This window comes from Aythya fuligula, chromosome 9 (genome assembly GCF_009819795.1).
Source record: "Aythya fuligula isolate bAytFul2 chromosome 9, bAytFul2.pri, whole genome shotgun sequence".
In the NCBI taxonomy this organism is placed as follows: Eukaryota; Metazoa; Chordata; class Aves; order Anseriformes; family Anatidae; genus Aythya; species Aythya fuligula.
This window is the reverse complement of record NC_045567.1, coordinates 10,003,190-10,031,126: the sequence shown is the minus strand read 5'-3', so window position 1 is coordinate 10,031,126 and position 27,937 is coordinate 10,003,190. Positions and strand designations below refer to the sequence as shown.

The 27,937-nt window shown below is 41.4% G+C and overlaps 1 protein-coding gene across 1 annotated transcript; it reads left to right on the top strand.

Moving 5' to 3' along the window:
- Window positions 1-27,937, top strand: PCCB (propionyl-CoA carboxylase subunit beta). The gene is made up of 15 exons (XM_032193438.1): window positions 1-180; window positions 1,641-1,760; window positions 3,756-3,824; window positions 5,703-5,759; window positions 9,155-9,268; window positions 11,954-12,064; window positions 13,321-13,429; window positions 14,374-14,494; window positions 18,227-18,308; window positions 20,370-20,493; window positions 21,458-21,565; window positions 25,028-25,128; window positions 26,298-26,396; window positions 26,602-26,695; window positions 27,756-27,937. Exons 1-15 carry the CDS (start codon window positions 1-3, stop codon window positions 27,875-27,877), a joined length of 1,611 nt encoding a protein of 536 aa, XP_032049329.1. The 3' UTR covers window positions 27,878-27,937.

Genomic DNA, 27,937 nt, shown 5'->3' with positions numbered 1-27,937 from the left:
ATGGCGGCGCTGCGCCTGCTGCGGCGGGCGGCGGGGGCGGTGCGGGGCCGGGCGGCTGCGGGGAGCCGCGGGGCCGCCTCGGGGGGCCGCCCGCCCGCCGTGCCGCAGCGCATCGAGGAGAAGCGGCGAGCCGCGCTGCTGGGCGGCGGCACGGCCCGCATCGAGGCGCAGCACAAGCGGGTGAGCAGCGGGGCCGTCCCACCGGGGGGCGGCACGGCACGGCGGGACAGGACAGGGGAGCCGGCCCCCAGCGCCCTCGCCCCGCCGCGGGCCGGTTGTGGGTTGGGTGTCAGGAGCTGTCCCGTAGGGGAGCTTGGCCGGGGCGGCCCCTCAGAGCGGCGGTACCTGTTGCTCGCCGTGCCAAAAGGAGGGTTTCCGTCGGCTGCGGAGCGCTGGGGCGAGGGGCAGGGCAGGGAGAGCGGCGGCGAGGGTCTGGAGCGAGGGACCCGAGGGGACAGCGCGGAGCTGGAGCAATGGAAACAGGGCAGGGGAGAGGGCAGATGGGAGGGACGACGACTGCTGAATTGTGAGCCTCAGAATTTAGGCAGTGCCGAGGAGGTGGCAGCACCGTTTCCCTGCTGCTGTTCGGTGTTTCTGGACGGGCCCCAGAGGTACTCGGTGGCCTGGCAGCAGTAGCCGCTCACCTGCAGGCTGTGTGGGTGCCCACTGTGCCCGTCAGCGAGTTCCCTCCCGGAGACACACAGCATCGGAAGGAGTTCAGGGCTTACCAAGTTAGTTGGGGACACTGACATACTGATATACAAGCATTTCTGCTCATCGAGGGCCCTCGAACATCATATCCCGTGTTTCATACAGATTAAACGTACAGCTCGCGTTCATCCTACGTTTGTTCTCTTCGTGAACTTTTTAACCCTCAGGCCAGAAGCTCTGTAGGGGAGCCCTGGTGCTTGAATGTCGTGTTGAGGCAGAGTCCCCAGGAAGAAGGCAGTGCGGGTGCACACCTCGTGCTTTGTAGCAAGCCCTGACCTCTGTATGCGGATGCTTACCTGGCTTGGAAGTAAATTTGTTTAGAAGGCAAAGTTTACAAAAAGAATCATCACTTATTGCTGCTTGGCATCATTAGTACTGAGCAAGGGCCATGCGTACCTGGTTAGTTAATTAGGTTCTTGGCCCTTGCTGTACTTTTGCCTGTGTTGGTGTCCAACAGAAAAAGAACCAAAGGAACTTGTCAGAAAATCCCTGCAGGCTGTTATATTTCCTTTTTCTTTTCGCTTGACACGGTCAAATGTCATTGAGGGTCCTGAACTGTTGGTAAAGGCTGGTTTAGCTGCGGAATGGCTCCATGGTTCGGAATAGAACAAAGGCCTTAATATCGTTCAAATGCGTAAGCAAAAATAGCTGTGATGCTATTATATCTTGTTGAAAAGACGCTGAGATTGTTTCCTTTATCTTGTGGCAGTGCTGTTCAAATAGCCAGCCTTCTTTTCAAAGCTTGGCTTGTGTTATCTTTGTTTTTAAGGAGGATAATCACTTATTTCCAGATTAGGGGCGTGCAGTTGCTTAGTGGGGCCAATATAGCAGATGAAGCAAGGGACTGTTTCATTCAACTATGTCCACCGATGGTCAGCAGAGCCAGATCTACCCGATGGCTGCATTAATTGTTGCTTGCTCCATTTCAGGGAAAGCTGACAGCAAGAGAACGAATTCTTCTGTTGCTGGACCCTGACAGTTTTGATGAATATGACATGTTTGTGGAACACAGATGTTCTGACTTTGGGATGGACTCTAGCAAGAATAAGGTATTTTGATTTCATATAACTCTTTTTTCTTTGTCCTTTGCTGTTCAGCCATCCAAGCAGTTGAAAATACTCTTCTGTTCACACACAGCTTATCTTACTGTTTTGGGTTTGGAAGGGGTTTGCAAATGCGCTTTTGTCACTTGTAATTTCCTTTTAACTGTTCACATGGTTTATTTTTCCATTGTTTAAACTTAATAACTTTTTTAGAAGATGACCTGTTTGGTTCAAATATCTCCTTGGATATGTCTTAGATAAATAATAATTCAGATCTATATTTATACTTGCCAAACTACAGAGTCATAAAACCCTTTAGGGCCTTATAATCTGATGCGTCTGGAAATTCAAGCAGTTATACTGGTCTGTTAACAAGCTGCAATCTGCTTCGCTTATGCAGTTTGTGATACGTGGCCCTGTATCCTGAACCAACATGGTACGTGAGGTTTGTCATATAGAGGAACAATCTGTGGTTCCCTGAAGTCTCTCACAGTAACATCAATGCCTGAAAAAATCCCTACACAGGCAAAGTATTTTGTTGCAGTGCAGTACAGAAGTGGCTGACAAACATGCTGGGATGTGTAGACGGCTAGTGCAGATGAGCCTGTTCAGTGTGAGTCCTCCTGTAGCAAAAGGCCCTCTTTCCTGGGGGTTGTACTGTTTTGGGATGTGGTGAGAAGTTGCTCCATGTGTGTTGCTGCCCGGTGCTGCATACGGTGGCTGCAGCTTCTGTTTATGCGCTAATTCAACCATTGACCATTCTGTAGTCCTTCAAGTTGCAGCTGCACGCTGTGGGTGTCATGCTAGATGTTCTCTGCTCTGGTTGAGTGCAGGAGCAAACACCTTTTTTTTTCTTTCTTACTGTTCCCCAGCAAATTGAATGAACTCCTGTGCTGCCTTTCATCACGGTGTTCAATGCTGCATCCCACAGTTCTGATAACAAGGTGCTGTTTCTGAAGATAGGAGGAGCAGCAAAGTCCCCAGGGTGACAACAGGGTTAATTTTTTCCGTGTCCTTCAAAATTCACCTTTCAGTGAGCTACAGATTGTGTTTCATGACAGGTGACTTATTTGGTGGGCAGTGAGCTGGAACATTAGTTTAGCATTGAATTTCTCTGGGTTTTTGGAAGTTTCTGAAGGTAGTGTGAGGATTGCAGTCGCTTCCAGGACACTCTATGGGCTGCCTGGGCAGTTAGAAGTCATCTTTGAGATACGAAGGCTGGAACTGGAGATGCGTTTTCTGCTTTCCTGTACGCCAAAAACCATAAACTGGTAGCAGTGCAGCTTGAGAAGAGCCCAGAAACAGGTGTGACCTTCCTGAGAACAGATTACCTTGTGTGTAAATGGGCCTTAGAGTGGACCCTACACGATACGCTTTTTCTGCAAACAGCAAAAAGCATTGAAATGCCTGGAATCCCTTTGTGACAGAGCAGTAAAGTTCATTTTTCTGCTGCTGTTTTGAAAGACATCTATATATTTAGTCAAAAGCAAGACTATATTGATAAGGAGATGTTTAAGATTCACAGGCTGTGTTTCCTCTTCCAATTCTTTCTTCTTCCCATATTTGCAGACTGAAAAATAGGACAGATCCAGCTTAAGTGTTTTCAGCTATATTTATGACCTGAAGAAAGGTTCATGCACTGTGTCTCTTCTTTCAAAATCATCAGCTGGTTCTAATAAAAGGTACATCCTATCTATGAGGGCATGGTTTGCCTTAACTCCAGATGTACTGAAATTTGCGGGGAAATTGCAAAATACACAAATCTTTATGTGCATACACAACTAATACATGGCATTACCTCCACTCTTCCTTTTCAGAACTGAGGCAAGTCATTGTGGATCCCCCACTGCAAACATGAAAGCCCAGCCCTTTGAGAACAGTGGTCTTTGCCCTGACCTAGGAGTCAATACAGATTAATGTGTTTTTCTTTTAATGGGTGTCATTGCTGCTCTGATTTTTTAAATTATTGTTTTAAATTAATTTTACTTATTTTTAATGTAGTACCCTGGAGACAGTGTGGTGACTGGCCGTGGACGGATTAATGGGAGACTGGCTTATGTTTTCAGTCAGGTATGTTCCTGCTTCTCATTTTCTTTAAATAGCATTAACTTATCTTTTGAAATAAACTAACGACATTTCACCATGACCATGTAGTAATATACCTGTTTACCTTCTGCCAATTAACATGAGATAAATACAACATCCTGTGGGGAGAAGCAGGGCACTTTCAGACAAGAAGAGGCAAAAAAAGCCTTTCTAAAAACTTTTTTTTGGCAAGAGATGAGGTCATGGACAAAGTTGAGATGAAGCAAATGCGGAGCCAGTGAGAATGTTCTGAAGTCAGAAACTGTCACTGCTTCAGTGTAATGCCATGGGGTGTTGATATGCTGAGAGACTGGAGGAGCCCCCCCAAAATGCAAGGAGTGAATTCGTGGAGGAACCAGCGAGCACAATGTGCTGGAAGCATGTGAGAATTTGGGCTGTGTCACTGCAGCTGGCTGTGCATGGCTGGGTTCTTGAAGCAACACAAGTGTCAGCGGGCATCTTACTGGGAGCTCGGGGAGCCACCTTACTGGGAGCTCTGGGAGCTGCCATCCCGTCTGAAGCTGCGGAGCCAGGGCTTCCTGCCGGAGGTGTCAGCTGGAACTGCTGGTAGAGGGTACCCAAGCAACCTTGAACTTTTTTTTTTTTTTTTTTTCAGATTTGAAATCTGTAATTAGTCAAAGAGAGAGATTAATTGTACTTTTTGTGTTAAAAATATTTCAGAGGGAACACCATAGATGGAGATTTCTTTTAGTTAAGTCTTAGCACGGTGAAAGAAGAGCTTTCTTGTCATTCATTTATACCTGTCCCTCTGTTCTGGGCAGCGAAGTAGCCCTGGTTCAAATCGCCACCATAGGCACTAATGGTTTTTGCTTTGTGACCTTGGAGCGAGGTGTGCACCCTGCCTGTTTTGTCTTTGGTATGTAGTCCTTCCAGGGAAAGGCATTTTTGATACCAGGGCCTGAACATAAGATAGAAGCTGAACAGAGGCCTTGTTCAAAGAACAAGATTAAAGGTCAGTTTTCATATGAAAAGAATTTAAATGTGTGCCCTCATTTAAAAAAAAAAAAAAGGAGAGAGAGAGAGAAAAAAATTAAAAAAAATGTGTTCCTCTCCAAATTCAGCTGCTGCCTGAGATGTCACTTCCTTTTTAGTTCAACTGCTAGTCATGGTGTTCTCTGTCAACACCATTTTTAGAGTTTCTTCATCTCAGTGGGAATGCATCAGTGAAACTCACCAGATGTTGACCTGCTCTGTTGGTGCCAGTAGGTGTCAATCTCCCTTTTCCCTTCTGGATTACTCCCAGGGCCTCCTGTTTGTTCAAAATCTGCCCAGGCCCAGGGGTAGCACCAACACTCAGTTTTGTCTGACACAGTCACTGCAGCACCCATGAAAGAATAATAAACTCTTGGAGCATAACTCATGAGTATAGTATAGAGCAACATCACATTTTCAGTTCTGGATTTCTGCCTGTTTGCAGATTTATCTTACTGCTGCTCCTTGCAGCAGGATCCTCCTTGACATGAATTTTCTCAGGCTTACTCCAGTCTACTCCACTATTGGTAAGTTCCTCCATGAAGGAGGAACATATATTTGTAGAGAGTGTTTGCTTGAAGAATAATAAAAGTAAGTGAGACATAGCAAGTTTGTGATTTTAACATAGAATTCACTGGCAAATTTGTATAAAAGATCTTTTTACGTGTAAAGAAGACTTGGATTGAACAAGAGTGATCTGCAGGCTGCTGTAGGAAGTCAGATTGCCTTGGAGCAGCTCACCAAATGTAGAGCATTGCGAGATTATTCTGTTTACTTGCAACATTTTATATCAGGGTCAGTTATTGGGATTAATTCATCTGCTTATTGAAATGATTCTTTCCCTAATCTCCGAATTTGTTTTGCTTCCAGGATTTTACTGTATTTGGAGGTAGTTTATCCGGAGCTCACGCCCAGAAGATCTGCAAGGTAATATTTCCCAGTAAAAAAACAATGACAAAAAGATTGTCAGTGTCCTTTTTTCCAATATGTTGTGCTGGAGAAGATGATTTGTGACTGACTTAGTGGGCTATGGTGTATGTCCCTGGCAATCTGAAAATGCCTGTCTCCTTCTGTTTGGTAAGATGTGACAGCACCGTTGAGCAGAGAGGTACCCTTTGGAAGCTTTCCAAGTATAAGAGGGCTTTCCTAAATAATATACACTTTATTTAAGTTGACTTTCTGCTATGGTACAAAAGCTTAGAGAGACTTGCGAACTATGAATATAGATTAAGTAGCCATTGTCTACTGGAGAAATATGGAATGACTTGGAAGAAACTTCTTCCTACAAACAGTGCTATGTGAAGTGTAGCATTTATAAAAAGCAAATGTAACAAGTAAGGAATCTGAAGACAAACAGTTTTACAACTTAGAGGTCACCTTGATACTCAGAGCTTCTGTTATTAGGCACTTGTGGCTATTCTTGTTTGCCTGCTCGTCTCATGGGAAAAGCTGGTGTTTGAATCCCAGGGGTGTGGAGGACAACGGCTCTTTCATGCATGGGTGTTCAGTGGCATGGGCTGAGGGAAAATTCCAGAATTTTTCTTGTTGTGCAGTTGGAATCAAGGTATTGAGCACAAGGCCTTTTTTCCTGCTGGAATTACTACTTCTTAGCATACACCCTTAAGCAGTGAAGGGTATAAAACTGGAAGACACAAAGACTTTGGGCTGGATCATAAATACTTGGCTTTACCAGGTATTGATATTGGGAAAAACATTTGTGTTATCCTTTTACACTGGAGCTTTGCAGTGTCTCTTTGTGATGGGAGGGAAGTACTGGTACTGGAATGATGGGATGCTTCCTGCCTTTTGTTTTTTTTTAACTTCAGTTTTCTAAAGAAGCAGAGAGAGTATTCTAGCAAATCTAGAAAAAATAAGAGTCTTTCTTGTTGTTACTGCATTCAGTTGGCATCAGTCTCAGTGGTAGACTCCAAAGTTTGAAGGGTCTGGGTGCATTAACTGCTCAGTCTGAGGCTGCAGCTTGGGCAGCGCAGAGCTCAGAGAAGACTGTCTGGGTGTGTGCTGTCTGTCACGTTTCTTTTAGCTCTTACTGGGCTGGATTGTGGGAAGCAGAAATCAGTTCTGGGAGACAATCTTGGCTCCTGCAAACCTTACCGGTTGCTTGAGGCAAGTAAAATGTCACAGAATGTAGGGGTGAAGTTGCTTTTGCTCAGTGGGACTTTTCTGGAGATCTGCCACTTTGGTGGTGATCATCTGCCATGGGCTTTTTACCTGGAGTTACAGAGGGGCAGGGCTATTTGGTATCTTGCAGCACATCTACCAGGGAGGTACGTCTGGGCTACAGATTGCCTACTCCTTTTGCAGAAGAGCCTTATGGTCTTTCAGACCACATTAAATGCCTGTGGTTTCCCTGAAGCAATAGGGATTTAGTGTGGCTCTTCAGGGTAGTATGTGTTCCACTTGTGGTGGAGAACACTTCAGAACCTATTTATTTAATGTGCACCTATGATGTCAAGTTTCAAGACAATTGTTGAGTCCATGAGATGAAGAAAAATAAGTGTTTTTGAGAGTGAAGCCTGAAATGTTCCCCAAAAAACTGGCAGTACAGAAAAAAAAAGTCTATTCTCAAGTCTATAAGCACATTTTCAGTAGTCTAAATGTGCATACTGATGTGTGCTTTATTTTAGGTTTTCATTTTAGGAATTTAGGTGGAAACACCTTGAAATAAGTAATTAATCCGTCTTGTAAGTCCTTGGAAGGCAGTAAAAAGTGTTGGTGAACTTGTTTCACTAACCTGACCTGATAGGATAACAGGCCTTCTGGGAAGAAGCAATAAATGCCAACTGATTTCTAATAAGACATTTGATAACTCCATGCCTAACATTTCTCTAAGTAAACAAGGCCACTCGCGGCTCACAGTGCCTCTGCTTGCAACCCACACAGATGGCTTTTAAACCTGGGATTTTATTTAAATTGGAAAGTCATTCCCCATGTCTGCCACGGCGATGTTCCAACTTTTAAATGGGCACCCAGGCACAAAGCTTGAAGAACCCTGGTTTACTTTGTTAGCTCTCAGCTGTTTCTACTTGCAGACACTCAAGAGACGGTTATTTCTGATTCGTGTTCTGGTTGGAGTTGTACTGCTGAGGTGCTACTGATTTGAACGTGACCGAGTATGCTTACTGTGTTTCTATAGGCAATATAAAATCCAACGTGGATGCTGCAAGACCTCTGGAAGACGGGACTGACTTTTAAAAAGTTAAAAATAGTCCGAAATAAGATATAATTGAGTAACAGTGACTGAAAGGGCAGGAAAAAGCAACTTAAAATACCAAAATGGAGATTGATTGACCACGTGTAGTTTTACAGAAAAAATATTTAGGAGTTGAAGCAGATTTTAATATAATATGCCAATGTTATGAAAATAGCAGATGTTTTGCTGGGATCTAATAAGCAAGGATATTTAAAATAACATGTAAGGAATTTAATCTTCCCACTCAATACTCTGCTGCGGTATTGCGTATGATCTTGAGGCAAGTTACCAAAATGATCAGAGAGCTGGAGAACAGGTTGTAGAAAGACCATGTGATTGAATTGATGTTGCTTAGTGTAGGAACATGAAGGGAAATAAGAAGACAGAGGGGAGATTGAGGTACTTGGGTGTTTATGAAGGCAGAGGCATTCGTAAATGACAGAGTGTCTCCCTGTCTACCGTGTGTTGAGAAGGAAGTAATGGTTCTAAATTTCAAAAATGTAGTCTTTTCAAAGAACTTGTAACGAGGTCTTTAAAAGACATTTAGATGTAGAGCTTAGTGATATGGTTTAGTGGAGGACTTGTTAGTGTAAGGTCAGAGGTTGGACTAGGTGATCTTGGAGGTCTCTGCCAACCTAGATGATTCTGTGAAGAACGATAGTCAAGTGTTAGATATAATGCTTATGGAGATTACATGGTCACCACTGCAGTAAACATTGAAGAATAGGTTGGACTTGCACAAGGGACTGGTTTAGGTGCAATTGAGACTTCTCATGAACAGAGAAGTCTCTGGCCCTTTCTGGTCCAAACCTCTGTGACTGTGTCAATTAGCACAAGCACTGGGTGATGCAGAGCTAGTAAGGCAGATAAATATTGATGGACGTGAGGGATTAAATGTGCCTACAGTCTGAATGAGACAAAACATGGTGTGTCCGTAAGCAGTTAGGGACTGCTAATTAACACAAGAGAAGGAGAAGAAGCTAAGCGCTACGCAAGCAGTTCAAATTCTGTTAGGTGGATTTTTTTCTAGGGGATGTACACTTTGACGAGGAAGGTGGGGGCTGCTTTAGCTTACCTAGGTAAATAACGAGGATTTTGTATTCATCTCCAGGTCATGGATCAAGCTGCCCTGGTTGGTGCGCCTGTGATTGGGTTGAATGACTCAGGAGGAGCCCGTATTCAGGAGGGAGTGGAGTCACTGGCTGGCTATGCAGATATATTTTTGGTAAGTAGCCTGCTGGATGACCAGAAGGCTTGCCATCCATAAAGAAGGACAAAGCCTGTTTTTAAGTTGGTGTTTATAAGTAAACTTTTAGGATGCTGTCATCCTATTTCAGCCAGTGTTACCTGGTGGATAAAGCAGTTTGCAAGACACAGGCTGTCCTCTTGGTTCTTCTTGGTTTTGGCTTTAGTCAAATTACTTGTTAGTTCCATTTACCCATCTGTTAAACAGTAGTAATGCTAAACCTTGTCCAATACCGTGAGCTGATTAAAAGCTCTGTAGGAGTTTCACTAGATAGTGAGCTTTGTCGAAAGAACAGGCAATTTCCTTAATTGGAAGAGAAGCCCAAACAACTATTTAATTTTGTGATTCACGCTGAGTACAAATTGCATGTGTTGGGCTGTAATTTCTCACAAAGTGTTGATGTGTTTTCTGAGACAAGTGGGCACGCTCTAGTGTTTTGTTAGGTGAGTGATGGTTGCAATCCACCGCTAGTTGTCCCTGTGTCCTGTCTGAGATACAGACATGTCAAGAATTGACAGAGCAGATTTGCTTTCAGTAGGGCTGATAATGGTGAGTTTTCTGCTGCAGAAAGGGGGATGTAGAGTAAATCAAACACTGCGCGCTTGAAGATGATGTGAGAACTCAGATCAGAAGCACCAAGTTCTATCAAGATGGTGGGTCAATGAGAGAAGAAAAAAAAATGCAAATCAGAGGTTTCTGTGCGATGAACAGTTTGCAGTACAATGGAACTCATTAATCTTACTGTTTGAGGACAGCCAGGACTGATTAGACTGGTGAAAATTTTGTTTCTACTGTATTTTTCATTCTAAAGACTTTTTTACACTGAAATGACATTATTTTTTATGCCTTCCAAAACACACAGTTTTAAAGTAAGTGAACATAACACAAACATGATGTGCTTTCAGTAGGAATGAGATATGTCATTTACTGCAAATGGTGGAAAAGTAATAATCACCAACACGTTTTAGAATTGTTTTGAAAGCAAGTGACGGATAGATCCTGAGAATCATCATCAGTCATCTTACTGGAAGTTTTCTTTTTGCTTTAGTTTTGCATGTGTGTTTTTGGCTTTTGTTTTTCTTTTTTAACATAATGGCACCTGAATGAGTCAATGCCATCTGATTTTTGTAGCACTGACCAAAAGGACAAAGTTCATCCTGTTTCCAGTTCTTTCTTTTTTACAACCATGTGGTATGTTTGGGGCAATGGTTTTTTTTTTTTTTTTTTTTTTTTTTTTCAAAATTAACTTTTCTCTTGCTTTTCTGTTTCTTTGATTAATGGCTGACCATGGCCAACCATCAGCTTTACCACTTTAGAATAGAATTACAGAATAATTCAGGTCAGAAGGGATATCTGGAGGTTCATAGGCCAACACTCTGCTCAAAGCAGGGTCAGCTTTAAAGGTAAACCAGGTTGCTTAATCTTGTCCTGTCATGTTATGAATATCTCTAGGGATGGAGATTTGACAGCCTTGCTGGGCCTGTGTTCCAGTGCTAAACCATCCTCATAGATTTTTTTTTCAATTTTTTTTTTTTTCTTTTATCTAGTTGAAATTTCTCTTGCTATGACTTGAACCCATTGCTTCCCAAAAAATGGGTCTTTGAAGAGTCTGACTCAGTCCTCTGTATAAGAACCCTTCAGCATAACAGCAAGTAGCAGAAGGCTCTCCCTTTGGTTTTAGTTCGCCAGGCTGAACAAACCCCATTCCTGCAGCCTCTCTTTGGACACTGCCTACTCCTACTGTCTCTGACAGTCTTGGTGATATCTCCTGGATGCGTTCCAGTTTGTCAGACTTGTTGGGGCCCAAAACAGAATACGAAGCTCCAAATGTAGCCATGAGAAGCCAGCCAGTCTTGTTTTTGATTGAAAGAGGCCTTACATGAGATTAAAAGAGCCCTTACATGGACTTCCCTTTCTACCAAGTTTTAGTATTTCTTCAAAAAAACATGAGGTGCAGAAACTATAGGTTTAACTGATGCTTAAAGTGTATCACTAAGTTCTGGGAAGTGCTCCAGATCTGTCATACTCACTTTAGACAGTTTCAGTATTCCAGGTGTTATTGCCAACCGCTTCTAATACTGAATTTCTTATCCCTCTGGACCTTTATTCCTCCAATATAAGGCTGGAAATGATGCACAGAAAGATCAAATTTATTGCAACTTGGAAAACATGACAAGTGAGTTCATGCTTAGGACATTTCCTTGCAGTATTGCATAATGGATTTGTTCTCAGTATGGGTGCAATGGCCCCTTCTGTCCAATTAAGGGACCAGGTTGCAGTTCACTTTTGGGAGGTAAGTACACTTAATTTGCTTCTGTTATCGTTTTGAGCAAGTATGGAGGATTTAGTGCAAGAATGTGGGAGATTAAGATAGTGACTAAAACAGTAGAGTTCGTATGGTGTGGTGACCTTCTCCTGCCTGTTGATAGTTTGTACTTTTGTGCTCAGGAACAGAAAGAAGCAAAACAGTAGAAACAATTATCTTGCTTTTATTTGCATCAAGGCATTCTTTCCAGCTGTTTGTCTCCCAGTAAATAAACCCAGCTGTCTTCTCCTGTTTGTGATTGTGAATTCTTGCAGAATGTCTGAACAGATTTAAAGATACAGACACTTTTTTTTGGGTGGGCGTGTAAAAACTAGATGTCTGTTTTTTGTCTATTGCAGAGAAATGTTCTGTGCTCTGGGGTAGTTCCTCAGATTTCCCTCATTATGGGCCCTTGTGCTGGCGGAGCCGTGTATTCACCTGCTTTAACTGATTTCACATTCATGGTGAAGGTAAGGGTGCAGTGTGTCCTGATGTGCTGCTCGTTGCATTGATCAGTCACAGTCAGACTGATTGTGGATCAGGGATTTGGTTGGTGAGGGTCTCCTGCTTTGGAACAGTAAAGGCTTGGAATTTGCTGCAGGAATATCATTAATGTCATTGTCAGCAGGACCGGAATAGTCTGTTCCATTATTTTGCACATAGGATAGAGAAAGAGATGATTAATTTTTTTGTTAAAAAGCACTTTGTTGAAGATACTCATTTAAAAACAACAACAAAACTGCATAGTTTCTGTATTAAGTGTCAGTTTTAAAGAAAGTCAGTCTAAAGCATTTGATATAAGAGTACTTAATATATTACCAAATCGTCCAATCCATTACCAAATGGAATGCCAAGGTTGCCAATTCCATACGATCAGGTAGCATGGCAAGTGTACAACCTGGTTTTGAACACCCACCATTACCTCATTTTATAAACTGTTAGATTTGTTGTGCTCCTGGCAGGTATTGATTGCAGGTAGGTTGTGACAGTTCCTGCTCAAACACAGACAGGGAAATATTGAAAAAGGCTGTCTCAATTGATTTTTAGAGAAAGAATAATGCCTATAAAGAGCTTCAGAAGAATTTTTGTTAATGAGTTTTGTAACATCCAAATTCAGTGTTTATAGGTGGGATGAGACAAACATTTCATCCCCTTGTATTTTTTAGGCATTTCATACTAGTACTTTGACTGGTAGAACCATAATTATTCTTTCCTATTCAATTTAAAGTTCCATGGATACTCAGCAAAAAGTTCTTCCATCTGTCTTTCTTCAGGTGTATTTCAGTGCTAACAAGTCTTTCCTGGTTTGTCATAGGAAATAGCAGCACATGCTGTAGTCTTTACATAACAATTCGTTTTTGTCTTAAATTATTTTTCTGCATAAACAGATATTGTATGCAGAGAGAGTAGTACAGAAATTGAAAATAAAAGGTGTATGGAAATGGCAAAGTATGTCTCCATATTGAGGCTAGGTTAAATTAAATTGGATGCAGTTTTATTCTTCATGGAACGTCAAGAATAACTTTCCCAAGTAACCTGTAGATAACTGACTTTTCTGTGGATTTGTAGTATAATACAATAGGGATTTTTTTTAGGAATTTCTTCCTTATGTTATACTGTTTTCTTATTTTGGAGAAAGTCTCTAGAGACCGTCACTTTTCCTTAGGTGCTTTTTCAGCTTGGGTCTAGTATTTACTGACTGTTTTTGCTTTATTCCCTCCCCTAGGATACGTCCTATCTTTTCATCACTGGCCCAGATGTAGTTAAGTCTGTTACCAATGAAGATGTCACACAAGAGCAGCTTGGGGGTGCGAAGACGCACACAGCTGTGTCTGGTGAGGCCTGGATAGTTTACTTCATGTGCTAATTGTTCTTCAGAGTATATGACAGAGTTGTTCTGGCTCCACAGCTGATTACCTAATACAGATCTTTGCAGTCACGGGCATTGCTTCAGTTGAGTCTAAGCGTTAAAGCTCTACTTAGACTCGTGATCTTACTGCATGTAGGGCTCTCTTAGCAGTCCCTTTTAGTAATGGAAGACAAAATAGGAAAAGTAGGAGTGCGGGAGAGTTCTGGTATTTTGAGGAGAAAGTAGCAAATCCAGAAGATTCCAGAAGTGAAAAGGTTGTAGGAGGGCAGAGCTCCCAAGGCAGGTTTGGGGTGGTGAGTTTTCTGCTTGTTTCCAGAAATTTGCATAGGTCGAAAAGATTGTTAACGATGCCTTGTTTGCCTAGTAGCATGGCTGGTTGAACTTCCCAACTGAAAACCAAGTGCCATTGTGAGATGGAGCTCTATTTAAAAAAAAAAAAAATTCTTCTGGGGAGACTTGGTGACTTGTGAATCTTCTTGAGGCTCATTTGGGATCTCAAATTCTGTGTGAACTGTGCTGCTGATGAAACAAAACCAGGCACACACACGTGCGTGTGCACACCCACCCCCTTTGGATCCAGCCTTTACAGAAGAGCATGCAGCTCAAAGCTCGAGTCCACAACCTGGATTGAATTCCAGGAGGTTGGGATCCTGCTAGGCCTGTGACAGCTGATAAACCAGTTCACGTTATTTTAAATATAAAATCAACAATCCAGGCCTGCTATGGAAAAAGGCTAATATAGCCATGCATTTTGTAGGCATTTTTAGCTGGTCAGATTTGGTTGTTTGAAATTCCCAATTGTTAATAGACTATGTTTAAAAGATCTTGCTGTTAGTTCTTTGTATCTTTATGGATACATACTCGAAAATGAAACATTGCAAAATAATTACAATAATTGCTTCTTTCCAGGCGTCGCACACAGGGCCTTTGAGAATGATATAGATGCTTTACTTAATCTCCGGGAGTTCTTTAATTATTTACCTCTTAGCAACCGTGACCCTGCTCCAGTCTGTGAATGCCACGACCCCAGGTAAGAGGACACTGGCTGAGATCTGCGGTCTCTGACCACTGAATTTCATGGCTTCTCTGGCACAAGGAGTGTAAAGAAATGAGTGTCTTGTGCCCAGGCACTTGGCTGATACTCCTGTGCTGTAGTGTGGCAATCTGGGAGGTGTTTCATTGTGCATGTGTATATACGTACATGCTCATTGTTAGATTTAACGTTTTATTTTCTGAAAGCAGTGTTAGGCAGGCTGTATACAGGACTTGGGGAAAAGTAATCTGTATCCAGATTCACAGTCCTTCAAACGAACACAGTGAGGCAGAAGGTTGCACAGTGCACCAAAGTGGGGATCTTGCCCTGCTTTGTCAGTAATGTGTCTGTTGGGTAAGTTTGGTTCGTTAAGGTTAGAGGTGTGGTAGCAACAGAGGTAAAGGAGGCTAAACATTTTTTGTGTTAGGTTGCTGTCTATCAGGCCCATTATGTAGTTGACAGTGAAGAAAGGCCTTTGGGATATTAATCAGATTTTTTCTGAGACAGAGAGAGCCAGCATGGGACTGCTTCAGTAGGAAACCTTGCTCGTGGAAGTAAAGACAGAATGTCAGTGGAATAAACGCCTTTTAACCTGAGCCAGCTGCACCCCTCGTTCAGCCCTTTCTGGAGGTAAACCCTGAAAGGTTGCCACACTTCCCTGTGTGGGAGCTGCTCCTACACTCGTTCTTCCTTTTGGTTTTAGGTGTGTGTGGTGTTTGTCTTTGCGTAGATTTGAACGTGGGAGTTGGGACAGTTATCCTCTCTTTGTGCTCACCGTTCTTTGCAATATCTTTGAAACAATTTGGGGAGATTTTTCAGACCAATTTCACAGATCACTGTTTTGGTGTCTGAAATACATTGTTCACTGTTAAGAGAAATAAATTTGCCAGTTGCTGTTTTGAGAATGGTCAGACAAAATCAGTTAGTTACATGTCCTTAAATTTTCTATGATGTTAATCTTTAAGAGTTTATTAAACCGGAAGACTGCTCTATCTTGATAATGAGAAACAAGAGCAAATTTCTTGTATTGTTTGGTAAATTTGGGGGATTATCTCTGAGGTAAGCACTTGTTTTCTAAGCATTCAACATGTTGTAAGAGATACTTAGCTTCTGTAGACTTGAATGTGATGTTTGAATTTCATTATGGAAGCAACAGTCCATTTTTTAATCATTGTATCTTATGATGGGCAGTTTATTTGCTTGTGAGAAGCTTCAGTTACCCTGTAGCTACTAATTGAGAGATTAGTTCTTTATTAAATGAGACAATTTTTTATGTAGCACCGGATATATTATTAGAGGATCACAGTATAATAAATACTCAGTAATTTGTATTAAGAAGTTCAACTTAGTTGTCTTTATACATGTGAAGACAGATCTGCTTGGTAAATTTACCTGTTTGTATAGCAGCATCTCCAGTATTTCTCCAGTTTTGTTTTCTTAGTACTTATATTGGTAATATTTCACCTGAGCACGCTGACATCTGAGTGGACTCCTTTTGCTTTGAATTGTGGTTGATCCTTCAGTCAAAACCCATTCCACTAGAGTAATTTAATTCTCCTTGCTCCATTTTTATGCCAGAAGAATTGCCACTAATAATGTAAATGAAATGTGAAATACTCTCATCTTCACTGTTAACTCCAGAAGCACTCTCCCTCTCTATTTTTTCTTTCCCTCTCCAGTTAGGTTCTTTGGGGTGTTGAGAAATGTCAGGTTTGTTTGCTGAAACTCATGCTGGTTAGTTTTTTGTTTCTAATGCCAGTGGCTTGAATACTGTAAAAAGTTAGAGGGTTCCTATGGTGCTTACGGCCGCCAGCTTTGAAGAACGTCTAGTTCTACATTGTGTGGTGTGATTTTAACTAATGGTGTTTTTGACTGTAAGCAAGTTCGGTTTCCTTGAAAGCCTGAAGTATGCATACACTTTCTGGAGGAGGTACTTACTGACTGCTGGTAACCTCGTGCAATTTCATACTTCTGTGTAATAGAAAACGATCTGGGTGACAGTTTTCTCAAGCTCTCGGTCTTCAGATGACTGCTTTGATGATGAAGAACAAATCTTTTCTGATAAACGAGATCTTAAACACAATTCTCAGCCTTTTGTGTCCAGTGACCCTACTAGAAAGCTCCAGATGTCCCTTATCTGTGACAATTTTTTTCTCCTGGGTAATGTGTTCATTTTACCAATGGTTGTTGATTTTACTGCCATTATAATTTCCCTCTCTATCTCTGTGAATTTATGGGAGCAATAATTTCTATTTTCCATTTTCCTTATCCCTTGGGATACCTGAGAATATGATCCATAAGTAATAGACAGAATTTAAAACACATTTGTACCTACTTCATGGGAAAACAAAAGCTTTAGACTCATTGTAGCTTGGGGTTCAGTATCCTGATTTGGTTACTTTCAGCTGATTAAGGTTTCATTGTAACATTTTATAAATTTATTTGCATGGAATACTCTTAATTGTGGAAATGAACTGGAAACATCGCTGTAAGATTCACTGGGTTACTCTCTCTATGCATGGAGCTGTGCCTGCCTAGTCCCTGCATGTGAGCACAGAGACAGCTGAGGGACTGATGTTACTACTTTTTGCCTGATTCTGACAAACTGCAGATCATTTACTTCAGTTTTAAATTGGATGTGTAGAGCCTTGGGTTGTATCGTTTTAAGTGTATGAATCATGGCATCATTAAAATAGTAATCCAAGAAAAACTTTGCAGAAACACAATTTATAACAGATAGAGAAGAGTGGTTTTGTAAGGAATAGTACAAATATATTCCTGGAAGCCTTTTCAGCGGTGACTCATAAAAATTGACACCCCTTGGGACTGCGAATTAGCCCAGAGGCCCAGTGAGTGCAAACACTTTTGAAGTCCTTAACAAAACTAATAAAACTGAAGACGGAGGTAGCTGATAGTGTGAGCTGCTAACAGGGTGGCACAATTTTGGTAAATGTGAAGCTCCACATGAAGTGCACCGTTGTTGAGATAACTCAAATAATGGTAAGGATCCTGCAGCCCCAGCCATTACACCAAAGAGGCTGTGAATGGACGTGCTTTCTCCTCCCACCATTCTCTGCTTGGTTGGTGCAGGGGAGGCAAGTATGGAAAAGTTTCCTGTGGTTAAGTTTAGTCAAATGACAGTTTTAGTCAAATGACAGCATGGGCAGGGAAAGTCCATGCTGCACAGAGTTGTAAATATGCAGCTACTAAATTTGTTATGTGCAGTAGGTCCAGGTACATGACAAGGAAACCTTGTCAGGAGAAACCATCCCAGCCCTGCAGCTGTAACTCCAGGGAAATCAGGCTGTGCTGCCTCTGGTGAACACTTGAGCATCTGCCCAATGGTTTCCCCAAGTGCTGCTGGACCTGCCTCCAGTGCCCCTGCAGTCTGCCTCCTGGCACTCAGCACAGGCAATCAACAGTGGCTCCTCTGGTCAGAGACGAGAAAGTGGATGTCCAGGGGGTGAGCTCATGGGCAGAGGTACCAGCAAAAGAGATGTCTCTTTCAGGATGAGGTCAGTTAGGCTTTTTCCTCCCCAAGGAGCTCAGAGCAGCAAATCATCCCCTCAGTGGCTGGCGGCACCAGGGGCTTCAGCGAGTGTTGTCTCCTTCCCCACATTCGAGGAGCAGCTCCCATGAAGTTTCAGAGTGGGAATTGCTTGCCTGTGTTCTTTTCTTGGTGTTCACCTGATCTGGAAATACTGTTGCTTTTACCCTTATTTTCTGCAGTGACCGTTTGGTTCCTGAGCTGGACACAATTGTCCCAATGGAATCTACTAAAGCCTACGACATGCTGGATATCATACACGCTGTAAGTCTGCCAGTCTGCTGAGAAAAGTATAAATATCTTACATTCTGTGTATATATAGATGTAAATAATGGAAAGAAGCTAATAACCTGCCACTTAAGATTTTTAGTCTGTACAGGTTACTTATTTTTCCCCTGTGTAGTGGTCATGCATGAAGGGACAACAAAAGCTACAGAAACAAGATTTTAGCACATGAAAGGAATCTCAGTGTTTCTTTTCAGGATATATCTCTGCATGCTGCATGCATAACTGTACAGATAAAAGATGCTATAACTCAGTTTTCCATGTAAAGTTGAACCTCCCTTTGTTAACTGCTGTCTTGAATTTTATCACTTTTTTCATAAAAGGTAATAAACTTCATAGAGGACTTTCAAAGGGCTACACGTCACCAATTATTCTGAGTCACTTACATACACAAAATGCAAGAATGTCTTTTTAATTCTAAGTCAAGCACTCAAAAGCTTGCAAACTCTAGCATCAATATTTCACTGAGTGAGGCACGTCTCCTGGGAGGGTGGTTGGGAAAGAAACTTTTTTTTTTTTCTTTTTTAACCAAAAACTGGTATTGTAATATATAAATAATGGAGATTTTATGAAAGAAACATAAGCAATGTTGGTAATTCGTTTGCCTAAGTGAGCAATTCATTTTTTACAGTTATAACAACTTACTACATTGTAAACAAATGTGCAGAGAACAGGTTTGTAAGGTGCAGAGCACCTGGGGAGTCTGCATTTTGAATATTACAATTTCCATCTGGTACTTCTACCAGTCAGATGCTGAATGGCAGGTGATTGAGGGTTCTGAGGTGATGGAGTAACGCAGTTTCACAGGCACTCTGTGTATGCTTGTATACGGTGGCTGGGGAGAGTTCAGGTTTGTAGCATTTTTCCAGATTTTTCCCTTTTGCTATTTTAGTTGACTGTCTCTCTCCAACCCCTTACTCAGTGAACACTTCTCAATTTGCAACTGGCTGCCCTTAGATTAATTTTAGGGGAAAAAGGAAAGCTCGGGATACGCTTTTAATCCGTAGTTTCTTCCATTCTGAATTTCAGTACTATCTGTTCCAAGTGAAAAGCTGAGATTTAAAAACATTCTTAAGTGAATTAGGGATAAAAACAAACACCTACAGACTCTCAGAAGTATTAGGAAAGGAAATAAAGTATTAATAATACATTAAATAATAGATTTTTTGCACCTTTTCATTTGCCTCATTCTCTGGAAGGACTGTCAAACTGCAGTGCGTATATGTGAAGTTGTCATAAATAGTTGAAAACAAGGAGTTATAGTAGAAAACACTTGGCAGCCATGTATAGGTGTCGCCAGTGCTCCATGTATAATTATGATCTTTTTTTGAACATGTGAATTTTGATGCTGCTTTACACACCAGTGGATGTCACTTTGCAGAGCACGCACTGGAACTTCAACCTCAGAGAGAAGTGCAGCGACCAAGGATTTGTGTTTCCAGTTAGGTGTGTTTGATGTAGCTCGTTTATTCCCTCTGCTGCAGATAAGTGTTTCTCCGTTCCCCTCTATCATACACAACATCAGTGACCTCAGAGATGTGCACAGCTCTTTGGCTGCAGCAGAGCATCTTACGTTGGTCTCTATTATTAATAAAGCGCTCTGAACTTGCAAAGAAATAGCGTAGGTATTAAAAATATATAGTGGAAAGTTCCCGAGTTCAAGAAGTACTGTTTGCTTTTTATCACTGGAAACTGTTATTCTAAAAGTGCAGTTCGCCAGTAGTTGCCTTGTGAGAAACAAGTTCTTAGCATCTGGCTTGAGATCTTTATTTGTTACAAGCTAGGAAAACAGGCTTACTACAGAGGAAGTCTCTTAAAGATGATTTTATCTGATGGAATGCTTAAGTGGCAATTTTGATAATAAATGCAGAACTAGACGTTTCTTTCAAAGATGATGACAAAAATATTTTTTCTCCATTTTTTTTCTTTTTCGGCAAATTCTGAAATGTTAAGATTTCTGATACTAACAGCTGATTTTGTGTTTGCCTATGTAGAGAAATAAACATGTCATCCTGAGGGCACTGCCTAATTCTCTTGCAGATTGTCGATGAAAGGGAATTCTTCGAGATCATGCCTTCCTATGCCAGAAACATTGTTGTTGGATTTGCAAGGATGAATGGAAGAACTGTTGGGATCGTGGGCAACCAACCCAAAGTAGCATCAGGTTAGAAACAGCTGTAGGAGTCTGATGTGAAACTTTTTAATGAACTGTGTTTTGTCTTTTTTTGCACGCTTGCTGCCTGGCTATGAAATTAACTGGTTAGGGTTTGTATTGTCTGCCACTCAATCATACTGCGTTTTTCTACCACTTCCTTTGTCTTGAATCTCGTCATGCATTTTTGTAACTTGCTTGCTGAGAGTTGTAAAACTGCCTGAGAAAAACCCACACAATTCTTTACTGAATCAAAAAAACATGTAACAAAAGGATTGCTGTATCTAGCACAAGGGAAGTGGTAGCAGCACATAAACAGGGTGGGCAGAAGACCACCACTGACTTGGCAGCAGCCTGTAATTAATTGGATTAAACATAACATGGAAACTGCATACTTAAATTCCACAGCATTTAGATACCTAAAGCTCTTCTGTAGTGTAGCTCTTCTGAAAATGCAAATTTCTGAAATGAAAGTTTCAGACGTACAAGTGTGGGGCTCAATCTCAAGTAATTTAGATATAAAGTTACAAACACCTGTAGCTAAGATCACCCTTCCCTTTTTAACTGGGGAGAGATTTTTTTTGCAAAAATTTTTTTGCATAGTTCCAGTGAATGACCTGGAAAAAAAAATCAATGCAGATAAAATTATAACAGAAGATTTTTTTGTAAATTACAAGAATATGATTTAACCTGAGACTTCTTGGGATAGGAGCTCTCTATGCACAATGGTTGTTGCCAGAGGATATTGAAATTGTAGGTTATTTCAGAAAAATGAAATGACTGCTTGTAGAAATGTAATTCGTACTTCAATCTTAGTGCTGAAACAGCAAAATTCATTATAATCTCTACATTAGCTATAGATAAGATTTTTTTCTTCTCAAGACAGTACAGCTAAAATACAGTGTGAATTTGATGTTGCCTTGAATTACTGCCATTAGCAGATCATTAACACCTTACCCTGTTTTCTTAACTTTAGGCTGTTTAGACATAAATTCTTCCGTGAAAGGAGCCCGCTTTGTTCGTTTTTGTGATGCTTTCAACATTCCTCTGATTACTTTTGTGGATGTTCCTGGATTTTTGCCAGGTATGCCTTGTCATTTTATTTCAGTTAGTTTTGGGGCAGGGGAGGTAGGAGAAGGTGGCAGTGTAAAAACCTGTTTCAATAACTCCCTAAGAAGATTGTTTATTATACTGGACCTTAAATAAGATGGATTTTAAAATGCTACTGTTTGGGGAAAGAAAGAAAGAAAGAAAGAAAGAAAGAAAGAAACAAACAAACAAACAAACAAACAAACAAAAAACTCTATATTGTAAGTACACCACTCATCACAATAGGATGTGATATGCAGGTTATATTCCAGAACAAATGATTGCTTAAATAAGCCAATAATATTTCTGCAAGTGTGTTTTAAGATGACAGAGCTCTGCAGGGCTTCACTGAAGAGAGGGCAGTTTGTACAGCAAGTTAGTTCTGAACTAGTTAGCAGACTGCTTACAGACACTGGGACGACCACTTGGCCAGGGCTGAGGGTGAGGTGAAGGCCTGTTGGTCTAGGAGAGTTAAGCTGCCCTCCTGGCTGGGATTCCAGTACAACTGCAAAGCTGCTGCTGGTGGCCTATCTAGGGTAAAAACCCTGTGCTCTCTGGAGATGATGTCCGTGCCATAAATGACATGGAAATAACACTAATGTTCTTTGCTGTGATGAGACTCCATGTCCATTTAAAGACTCATCTGTTTTATTTATGTGCCTATAGGCTAGGCAGTGCTACCAGAGTGCTCTGCAAAGGCAGGGGCTTCCCCAGATGCAGTGGCGAGCAGTCCAGTACCCAGCTTCCAGCCCTGCGGGTGGGATTCTGTGGGAGAGCAGCTCCGCTGATCCTCCTGTGGGCAGGGAGGCCGCAGGTCAAAGCTGTGCTAGGAGTGTCAGTTGAGGGCACCTTGAAAATGCATTTTGTGTTCAAAATCTGCTTGTTGTTGGAGGTACTGGACTAATGCAGTCAATGCCACTAGTCAACATTCAATTTCGTATCTTAATGCAATACATTTTGCATGTTTTAGCAATGAGGCAATACAGAAGATAACTTCCTCTTTGTTCTTGCTTCCTTTCCCTTCTCTCCTGTAGACACACTCTCCTATTCTTATTTGGATCAAGAAACAACTTGGTTCTCCTTAGCACTTCAGTAGCCACTGTGTGGCCACATACAACCCAAGAACAAAGTTATTTCCATGTAGCCAGTTAGAAATAGTATTTTTTTATGGCATAATTGAATGTTGTCTTAAAGTAGACAAATGGAAGATAAATACAGAATAGAGAAAGCTAAAGAAAATATGATCTGAGGCTTTTTAGTGACTCTACACTGTTGTATTTTGCAGAGTTTGGAAAAATTTGTACATTACCATTAGGAATTTCAGTTCAAGAAACATACTCTGAATGAATTTAAGTCTGAATTAGAAACTAAGATTGGGACTAGATTGAAGGGTTTGTACTTGCCAGCTTCTGGGTGTAGGTTGAGCATCTTAGATGTTTTCTGACAGCTTCCAGGGATAAGACCTGGCTGTTCAGATGTCTGCCACTGTAAAGCCTTTGTACTTTTGACAAGTCCAACGCTCTGGAGGGAAATACAAGAACCCAAAGTGAAATTGCAGTTAAGAACGGACATTTTTAAGTGTAGGCATACACTATTGGACACTCAAATTACACTTGAGTGGAAACATTGAAGTCAAGCCACCAAATAAGACTACCAAGTAAGTTTAAAAAAAAAAAATATCTCACAAAACATATTTAACTTAAAATCCTCTATTTTTTAAACCTTTCACTAAAAAGACCCCAAATTGCTCTAAGAGGTTAACCTCAGGTGCTGAAAGAGGAAAAAAAAAAGTCAGCAGGTGAATGAACTGCTAGGAAATAACTGGGGAGTTACATACACAGAGGTATGAAATTCAGAAATCCTAGAAATGAACTACGTGAGATTGCTGTTTCCAAGTGCCAGTCCTCACCCATGATTCATCCCATCCGTGTTCCTTACTGCTGGCACCATCATGACAGACGGTAACCAGAGGCACTGCCTCCACGTGCGTGGTCTGTGGGTACACAAGGCAGAGCAATACCAAGTGTCCTCTGGCAGTTACTTAGTCTTTTGGTGATGAATTAATTAGCTGTCTTTCTTGCTATCTATGCAGTGTTTTTCTGTCATTTCTATGAATTCTGTAAAGGCTTTTCCAAAGTTACTTATCAATTTGTTACACCTCCTGTGGTGGTCGTATTCTCTCAACTGGCTGTTGCAGCTGGGGCTTTTGGTGCTTGGATCAGAATCATCTGTCTTGTGAACACTGTGCCAGCAAGAGGGAAAATAGTTGCTGCAGAACTTCTTCCTCAGAAAGGTTGGAGTTGCTCTTGCAAGTATGGGGCCTAAGATCTTGACACTGAGACAAGTCTTCTGAACGTATGGGTGGCTCCAAAAGCTGGGGTCACGTGCAGCTTGAAGTTCTTTGTTTTTGTTTTGTTTTTACCCCTGGCTTGCTTTAACAGAAAGCAATCAGTTATCCTTAAGGCTCTGACTGATCCCAAGTGTTGACATGGATTTACCTATTTTCATTTTTGCATGTAATTACCTCAGCTTTTGCTCATCACTGTATGTTTTTCTTTTGGAATCTTGTGCATTTTTGCTTTTTCATCTTGTCAGACTTTTGGTTTGACCATTTCCTTCTGCAAGTTCAATAGCGTAGGCAAATACAAAAAACCTAAACAAGTCTTCCATCTTCTGTGGGTCTCACAGGTAGGAATTTGAACCTGATAATTGCATTACCGTCAATTTTGGTTTTGTTACGTTTTTTGCAAAGAGGTCAAAGATAGTGTATTTTTTTTTTTTTAAGGTATTGATTTGCTGGAGCTGCGCCTTGATAAAAGTCTACAGCTGCTGAATACTCTGATTGTATCTTCAGAGAAGTCATGACTCAGACTATCAGCTAGGCCTGTTCTTGTCATAGAACTTTGTAGGATTGCCTCTAAAAATGTATGACCTGTATTCCTACTTGCTGCATATGTTCGTTCTCATGAACTACCAGCTTTGAGATTGCTTACAGAGGACTTCGTGCTCTGTCCTCTAAGGTCTATCATCTTGGGCTTGCTTGAAGGAAGACTAGCACAGGTCTTTGGTCTGGTAGACAATATGGTCTAGAAAAAAGGCTTTTGGAAGTGTGGGTTTCTGGAGAAGTGAATCTAGGTTGCATGTTTCTCTGCTAATCATATTTGGAGTCTTCAAAATTATGCAACTGAATTTTGTTCCTGGGATGATACCATCTGGTGAGTGTTACACTGCTGTGACCTTACACGCACAGAGACTTACTTTATGCTTCTTTTGGTGAGGTGTTTTGTAGAACTGCTCAGCATCTTATGGAGAACATCACCTGCGATACTACCTGCTCCTGGATATTAACACCATTTTGGTTGTTGTTTGCTGCTGGTAATAGATGATGACACTTGCCCAAAAGCATATCCTTTTTTTGTGAACCTCCTGGAGTGAAAAATGTTTCTGTCTTTTGTAGGTACGGCTCAGGAGTATGGCGGAATCATCCGTCATGGTGCCAAACTACTGTTTGCCTTTGCAGAAGCAACTGTGCCTAAAATTACTGTCATCACCAGAAAAGTGAGTTGGTATAATTCCATGGTGGTGGTTTATAAAATGAGTTTGTATTTTTATTAACAGCAAGTTTACTTTTGTGAAGCTTTGTACGTCTATCCCCCTGCTTTCTGTAGTTGTTATACCTCCATTTGTCCTATCTTTGTCAGTGTACAAGAGGCCATTTCTTTTATTCTTAGAATATTGCCACCGTACTCTTGCAACTTCAGTCTCCTTTTCCAGAAGCAGTGCTGATTGTGTCTTTCTGCTTTCCTCACAGGCTTAACGCTTGTGTTGTTTCTTTTCCTCGATATGCTTCTCCTATACTCCCCTTAATTTTCTTGCTTTCTCTTTTTCTATGAGGTACATTATGCTCCCAAAGACTTAGCTAAATCTCTCTCCACTTTTTTTCTTGCTGGTTTGTCCCTCCTGTTCTCTTTCTGCTTGTTTGTTTAGTTGTGTTGTTTTTTTTTTATTTTCCTGATGAGCTTTTTTCTGGTAGACTTAGGATGGCAAAAAGCAAAAAAAAAAAAAAAAAACTTTTCAGCTTTCCATCCCTTTGCCTTCCCTGTTCCTTCTGAATATTACTTTTTTTTTCCCAAGCTTGCATCCTTGCTGTAGTTTTTAGGAATGCCTTGAAACAGACTCTGCTGCAGTTTGCTCTGCAGTTCTGCAGTATCCATTTACCATTGCTGTCTGGACCACTTCCAGTACCAGAGTGGAGCATTGCAGATCTGAGTGCTGCGCTCCCTGGCCTGGAGATTCCAGAAGCAGGGCAGTCGGTTTGTTTGAGTGCATGTGCAGGGTGAGGCCTAGTGCTGCAGATACACATACTCCTCTTTTATCTGCCATCAAGAATGGCCTTGCATTTCAGCAGCTCCCTTCCCTGCTCTTTTGTGGTTCTAGTTTGTGATGTCTAGTCTGAAGAGATTGTTTTAGTGGAGTTCTTACAATTCTTCATGATTTTGACCAAAGAAGTGAAAATGTCTTGAACACGTGTGTTTGCAAAAGCCAAGAGCCTTGTACGGTTGTGTTGATGGACCAAATCACAGCCTGTAGGCTCTGCACACTCTCCTACAGGTACAAGTCTAGCCCCACTTGCTTGTTTTTGGAATGGTAAAAGGTGCAGGAAGAAAGTAAGCTATTGCTTCTGTGAGGTCCCTTCATGTTAATTAATCCCTTGGTTTTTGTTCCAGGCCTACGGGGGTGCCTATGATGTGATGAGTTCAAAGCATTTAAGAGGAGATGCGAACTATGCCTGGCCTACTGCAGAGGTGGCAGTGATGGGTGCCAAGGTGAATAAACGCAGGCTGACTCTCATGATGGTGTGCAGCAGCCATCACAGTCTTTACATTGGCAGCTTTGCCAGATGAAGACTGTCTTCTCTGAAACAACTTACCTGTGTGCACACGGGGGAGCAGGGAGGAAGCTGGTAAAGCAGACAGGTTCCTGCTGTGTGGGCTGAAGACTTTCACTTACCTGTGAACTTTATCTTTCTAGGGGGCTGTCCAGATCATTTTCAGAGGAAAAGAGACAGATGCAGAGGCAGAATATGTGGAAAAATTTGCAAACCCCTTTCCTGCAGCCATGAGAGGTATCGTTATCTTACACATTGTGTCCCTTGTTTTGAGTTTGACACTGCATGTAGATAAATGTGTAGCTACTGAGTAAACTTTTTGCTAGTAAGTTATTTAGGCAAGTCATACCATAACTTGTGCATGAGAAGGAAAGCCACGTCTAGACCAAAAACACATCCAAAAGGCTTCTTATGGGAAGAAACTGCTGAGATATAGGGACTGCACTGAAAAGCTTACTTCCAATTTTGTAGGCAATAGAAGCACCACGAAACGCAAGACTGTTAGTTAAAAATTACAGGTGCTTTGACAATTTACTTGATGGGTCTAGATGCAGATCAGTAGCCTTAAGAAATGGTCACAGTCCAATTCAGTGATGAAGTCCAGGAATCCTTGGGATGATTTTTCCTGGTTTTCTTTCAAAAGAATTTTTACTTCCAGCTTCAAAGCACTAACTGTGCTCTGGAAGGCAGCTCTGTAGACTCTGTAGTCAGCTCTACATGTTTTCAGTTATGCTGGCTTACTCTATTGGTTTTGTACTACATTTAATTCCTGTAAATAGTGCCATAGAGCTGAGAAGTCTCAATCCAAGATCTTTTCCACCACAACTAGTATCTACAGCATCGCTCCTTCTGGTTTTGTAGTAGACTATTATTGCTGTTTGAGCCAGAAAAAAATAGACTGATGTACATGCAAAGTTAAAGGATTCTTCTTCTAATCAGCAATTCTGAACCTTTAAGTCAGACTAATTAGACTAATTAATAGTAGATTCGTGGAGATGGTATGCCTGAAACTCTGCAGTAACAGGTGCAGTACTCAATAAAGTCCCTTCCCCCTAAAATTTTTTGGCTTGCTAGCTTTTGCTTTTTTTAAACAAACAAACAAACAAACAACTGCGTCTAATTTTATAACTTGGAGTATTTCCTCTTTAGGCTATTTTTAAATTCTTAAGTTAATTTGTAACTTGTGAACTGTTTATTCAAATATTATTTTGATTTTGAAAATTTACATCACAACCTATATATAGAAGGTTGACAGGCAACCTCTTCATGGTTGGCTGTTTTTTGTTTGCTTTTACAGGGTTTGTTGATGATATCATCCAGCCTTCAACCACCCGCACGCGCATCTGCCGTGACCTTGATGTGCTGGCTAGTAAAACACAGTCCAGTCCCTGGAAGAAACATGCTAATATCCCACTGTGAGTGTAAGGAGGGACTTGGCCATGCTGGAAGACATGGCACTATTCTGAATACAAATACTTT

What these genes read in the sequence shown, in the direction of transcription:
- PCCB (XM_032193438.1), top strand. Translation starts at nt 1, where the DNA reads ATGGCGGCGCTGCGCCTGCTGCGGCGGGCGGCGGGGGCGGTGCGGGGC. An exon ending in GCTATGCAGATATATTTTTG is followed by an intron (nt 9,269 to 11,953) that starts GTAAGTAGCCTG and finishes TGTCTATTGCAG; the next exon opens with AGAAATGTTCTGTGCTCTGG. An exon ending in CTTTCCTGCAGCCATGAGAG is followed by an intron (nt 26,696 to 27,755) that starts GTATCGTTATCT and finishes TTGCTTTTACAG; the next exon opens with GGTTTGTTGATGATATCATC.